Source organism: Neolamprologus brichardi, chromosome 22, assembly GCF_056152115.1.
Source record: "Neolamprologus brichardi isolate AB-2024 chromosome 22, ASM5615211v1, whole genome shotgun sequence".
Classification (NCBI taxonomy): domain Eukaryota; kingdom Metazoa; phylum Chordata; class Actinopteri; order Cichliformes; family Cichlidae; genus Neolamprologus; species Neolamprologus brichardi.
The window spans coordinates 5,903,530-5,909,529 of record NC_142124.1 but is presented as its reverse complement, the minus strand read 5'-3'; the positions used below and the strand labels follow the sequence as shown (position 1 = coordinate 5,909,529).

General features: G+C 36.3%; 1 protein-coding gene across 1 annotated transcript; it reads left to right on the top strand.

Annotated features, from left to right (window-relative positions):
• Positions 1-1,502: 1,502 nt before the first annotated feature.
• Positions 1,503-5,441, top strand: LOC102793255 (major histocompatibility complex class I-related protein 1-like; the record flags this gene model as incomplete). The annotated part of the gene is made up of 6 exons (XM_087834744.1): positions 1,503-1,824; positions 2,423-2,695; positions 3,495-3,815; positions 4,966-5,049; positions 5,228-5,245; positions 5,374-5,441. Coding segments are annotated over 6 exons (1,086 nt in total), but the record flags the coding sequence as incomplete, so codon positions are not given.
• Positions 5,442-6,000: the final 559 nt, after the last annotated feature.

Below are 6,000 nucleotides of genomic sequence, written 5' to 3'. Positions count from 1 at the left end.
TGTTAATAGTCTGAATACCTCAGAGGAAGAAGTTGTTTGTGAGTCTGGGGGTGTGGGACAGGTGGTGGGCGGGGTGCAAGGGGGTCACCTGTGATGGTCCTGGTTTCCATGAGACAGGAGAATCGGGCGATGGTCACCAGGGGTGGCTCTTTAAGTAATGAAAAATGAAGCAAAGATGGACCTGGAATTTCCCCTTAACAGTACTGGCATCTGGTTATCATGTCCATCAGCATTAAAGGGAAAAGCAAGAAAAAATACCAAGTAACTCTTGGCTCTAATTCCTCATCTCTGCAGCTGCCACAGAACACCAAAGTACAGATATGCACACAAATATGTAATTCATGCTTATAGGAGGATGAAAAAAATATTATCATGCTATTACATTATTAATTTTTATAAAATTGATATTAAAAGAAAATAAATAAAGAAAAAGAAATATGCGAACTCATTGCCTCTAAAAAAAACTAATTGTGAGTATATAAATTTGGTCCCTAAAAGGAACTATTTTTAGTAGTACTTTATTTTTAGTAGAATAATTATTTTAAGTTAGTCATGTTCCTGGGTCTGTTTACCCAGCGTTTTAAGTTTTAGTTTATTTGGATGTTGTCTATGTTTAAGTTCATTAGATTAGCAAAGTTCATTTGGTTATTAGACTCCTTGTGTTTTCTTCCCCTGTATTTAAGTTTCCCTCACCCTTTGTTTCATGCTGCGTGTCTTATGTTATCAAGTTTGTATTATCATGTCTGTCTCATGTTTCCTGTTTTATTTTGAAGGAGTCCTGTGTTCTTTGCTCATTGTATTTAGTTTCACTTCCCTTGTCCTGTCATTAGGCTCATGTCAGTCAGCTGTTCCTCCATGTGTTCCCACTTCCCCTAATCACCTCCTGTGTATTTAAGTCCTCTGTTTTCAGTGTGTCATTGTCAGATCGTCTGCTTGGTTTCTAGGCCAAGAGTTCATGTCAAGTTTTCTTATGTCAGGTCCATGTTCCTGTTGTTGCTTTTTATTTAATTTAGCTCACCCAGTTTAGATTATTGTTAGCCTTGCCTTTTGCCTTTTGTTTGCAGTTAATTTGCCAGCCTCAATAAACGGCTCGTGTTTAGTTGTTCAAGTCACGTTTTGTTTAGTCTGCATTTGGGTTCACCTTTCACTCTACACACAGTCAGCCCCGCTGATTGTGACAAAGTTGAATTATTTATTTATTTATGCTTGTGTTTCTGTCTGTCAGGATTTTTTTTCCTGAAATTATTAATTACACTGCCACCATGTGGATGAGATAAAACACCCACAGTTAGGGGAAAAAATGTGAATAGGACCGGGATTATGAACAGCTGGTGAAATTGCATTTCATCTTTTGATCATAAATATTTATTAGGATCTCAAAAAATTCTATCTAACAACATTTATAATCAGCGTTCTGCAGTTACTTATATAACGAATGCTGCTTACATTTAAAAAAGTTAAAGCTGAATCACATTGAATGACTCATATTTCTAATAATAACTGTATTTTTTTTCTTATTTAATGTACCATGTTATCAATGTTTGTTTCCCACAGTGAAACACTCACTGGTGTATTTTGTTACTGAATCCTCGGAAGTCCGAAACATCCCAGAGTTTATGGCAGTTGCAGAGGTTAAACGCACTGAGTTTGGTTATTGTGACAGCAGCAAAAAGATTTTGGAAACAAGACAAGACTGGGTCCAAAAAGCATTAAATAATGACATGGCTCAGTTGGATTCGTACAATGAACTTTGCTTTCAGATACTGCCATACGTCTTCAGAAAGTGGATTTCAAAATGGCAGCAGCTGGCCAGCCAAAGTGAAGGTGTAGTATTTTCTCTTATACTTTATGTCACATCATGTTGTTAGTCTCTAGTTATAGATTTTAAATTGTAATTTTGTGCATCTTGATTGTGACCAGAAATCTTACTAATGTGAACATGCTTCAAACTGCATGACAAAAGAATATCTTGTTGCATTCACAATCATCCAGGTAAGTAGATCTCCAAAAGTTGATTCTGTTTATAAGAGGGGAAACCTGCAGCTGAGACTGAAGAAGTCACTTGGATGAGTGACGAAACGTTTCTCCCACTGAAAATGCTACGTTCAGATGAACAGAATCAACTTTTGGAGACAAAAGAATACATGTACACATTGTTCTAAATAGTTGCCTTACATTAATTGCATTAATTATTAGTGCCTGTAATTATTTTTCTGGTTCTTACGGATACCCTAGATGGTTGAATTGTTTTTTTTCCCTCTTGTCCTTCATCTTTTTCTTTTAATCATGGATTACGCCTGTTTTCTAATATAATGTTGTCAGATCAGAGTTAAATCACAAGAAGAACACAACAAAGATAGAATAGCAGTGCCTCACAGTATTAATATTATTCATTTGAATTAATTTCTAATTCACTTTTCAGCTGTCAACACTTTACAGATGATAGAAGGCTGTGAATGGGATGAAAACACTGGAGAGGTGAATGGTGTGATACAGTATGGTTATAATGCAGAAAACCTTCTTGAATTTGATCTTAAAACAATGAAATGGATTGCACTGAAACCAGAAGCTGACATTATCGAACATGACTGGAATGCTAATGGAAACTCAGCAGAAACAATCTTCCTCACTGAGACTTGTCCTGATTGGCTGAAGAAATATTTGAAAAATGGAAACAGCACCCTGCTGAGAAAAGGTAGAATCACATGAGTGTGTTTATTCCCTGCTTTGTTATCTTTCTATTAATGATCTTTAAAAAAAACTGGGAAGTAAAGCTGCAGATGACACACAAGGAAAATAAATTATCAAAATAAATCCACCGATTCATTTTCTGCCTCTTATTCTGGTCCAGGTTATTGGGGGCAGCAGTCTAAACCAGGGAGTAGCAGGTCTACTCTGACCCCGTACATACTAAACTCCTCCCCCCTTAGGTACAATTTTCCACCATTTGTAGCCATTATAACACTCTTTCAGTCACTACCTTGAGTTCATGTATACCCATATACACACATACCTTCATATACATGTATGCATATACACACATATGTGTGCAAACAAATAAAACAAAATCTAAATAACATGAAATAGTCCCTCAGTCATCAGTGTCAAGGCTAATGGAACGATGGACCCAGACACAGACTTGGAAAATTTCACTTTAGTTGTGTTTATTTACAGTGGTCCAAACTAAGTACAAAAAGTATTAGTGGAATTGAGGGGATCAAGGAAGGAAGGGTTTCCAGGCATCCAATATGTACAGATCTCACACTCACAGTTAGGCAAGGTACCTGTGCACAATAAACAGAGTGAAAAGTGAAACTTTTGCTCAAATTGCTTGTTCCATTTTAAATAATTACTTTTTTATTACTATTACAGTCTATCTTGATTAACATTTTTCATCAAACAAGTGTACTAAATTTACTTCTTCTTTGATGTATACTGCTTTGCTTCTTTCACCAATTCTCACACCTTCTCTTTCCCACATTCCCTCTCTCCAGTTTTTCCTTCCATTTCTCTCCTCTGGAAGACTCCCTCCTCTCCAGTCAGCTGCCACGCTACAGGTTTCTACCCTCAAAGGGCCATGATGTTCTGGAGGAAAGATGGAGTGGAGATCCATGAAGGTGTGGATCCTGGAGAGATCCTTCCCAACAATGATGGGACCTTCCAGATGAGTGTTGGCCTGAATGTTTCATCAGTCACACTTGAGGAGTGGAAAAGATATGAGTGTGTGTTTCAGTTTTCTAATGCTGAGGACAGCATCATTACCAACCTGAATAAAACCGTCAACTGGCGAAAAAACAAATTTAGACATGATCCAAGTAAGATAAACAGATTTGAGTTATTTTGTTTGTTGTTATTGTGGATCGTGTTTAATGTTACGCTTAAATGTTTTATCGGGTCCCAAGAAGAGTTGCTGTTACTGTGGGAATTACTGAAATATTTTTTTTCCAGCACTTCGACAAAACTGATGTTTATATTCTTAAGAAAACCATCAAGCTGAAATTAGTTTATTACTTCTATGTTTCAAATTCAGCATCTGCAGTCTATGAAAGCCTTGGTTGTTTATTTGTGGCCCATTTAGGAGCATCTTGTTGGGTGAAAAACAGCTCATGTAAATGGGTTAAAAAGTCAGTGCCATGAATTATGGTGTGTCTGTTAAGCACTGTATACTGCTGCATTTGTGGTTACATCAGTCGAGTTGACATAGATATCATACCATATTTAAATCCAATATGTGACATATGTTATCAACAAAGTATTCACACTAAAGAATGCATGGAATCATCATCATCATCATGAGTGGGATTTTAAATATAGAGATTATGGGAGAAAGCTGGCTGATATAACAGAGAGAATGTAGGTACTTTGTGTAAAGTGAACCAGTGGAAGGGAAGCAATGCCAGGTTTATTCAAACTGTTCTATCATGGTGCATTTGGGAAGAGAAACTGAGTAATCTGGAAAGAAGAGCATGTGAAGAGTGTTCTGGAGCTGAAGAGAGTATCAGACAGGATCATGAGTTTGAAGCTGGAACTCAAAGACGTAATGCTGAATGTTGTCAGTGTGTACGGCCCACAGATTTGGATATTAGTTAGAAGAAAAAAAGGAATTCTAGAGAAAGTTGGTTCAAGACGGTGCAGACAGTGAAGCTGTGATGCAAGGAGTAGATGTAGTAAAGTACTTGGGGTCAATAATTGCAAAGCAAAGGGCAGTGCAGAGACCTGCTACAATGTTTGGTTTGGAGACGATAGCAGAGGAGGATGTTAGGTACAGGCTGAGAAGGAGGCAGATGATCCGCTGTGGTGACCTCGAAAGGGAACAATTTAAATTAGATTTTTTGATCATGTTGACTGTGTGGCTTCATGATCAAACAACTTAAATTGTCAAAAAAAATATTTTCAATAATTGGATGCAGTTTTATTCCATCTTGTTTATCAGTACATTTTATCTTGTTTGTTTTCACTGAGCAGAAATCCTCATCATTGCTGCAGCGGTTGTTCTTGTTGTCATCATCGTTGCTGTCACAGTAATTGCCTTTCACAAAATGAAAGAAGGTAAGAGATTTAAAGTTTATCGATCAGTCAGTAGAGACATAAATGCTTAATTTCATTATCTCTGCAATATAATAGTCTACATGTTAAACATTGTTACTTCTTTGTGAGAGAAAGTTTGATTGTTAGGCATTTAAAACTGTCCAAAATGAATTTTATTGATTTATTTAATTTATTTTAGGCAGATGCCCTACCTCTTGTAAGTACACTATTCCCCCTCTAATCTGGTATTCTCACTCTGGATTTAAATTATTTGATTAATATTGTGCTAATTTTATTTATTGTTAACTTTATTGTTATTATTATTTGGACTTTTGGATGTAACAGCTCCTCACAACGTGATAGAACTCTCCGAAAGACCACACAGACAGACAGAGGAGTCTACACAGTGTTAGCACCTCCAGTTAACACTGTGAACAAACAAGAACCGAGAAGATTTTCTATTTCAGTTTTGTTTTATGTAAACATGACTTTTTACACAAAATCTTTTTTTTCCTTTGTTATTGTTTTAAATTCAAGTTAACTTGTAATAACTCAGATAAAATGCATTTTATTATTTTATCATATCATATTTCCTATAGCACTGCTATAGCTATTAATGATATAGTGTATATATAATTTGTATGGTGTATTTATCCTGATGATCAGGTGGTGGGGGAGAATGCTGGACAGACATGTTCCTTGGTGGGGGTGTCGTTGATTGAGAAAAAATGAGTAGACACATGAATATGTTCCTTCACACCGTTTTTTAAGAATCTTTTTCATTTTGTAGGTTATTTTGAATGTGTTAAAATAACATAAAATAATGTAAAGAAGAATGAGATTCCTCAGCCCTGATGCAGTCAGAAATTAAGCAAAAGGCCTGAAATCCAGCCTTTGGGGGTGTAATGTAGCACAGAGTGACAGAGTTATATGTAAGTGCTTTTGCTGATAGTTATTTCTGCTCTAATCACA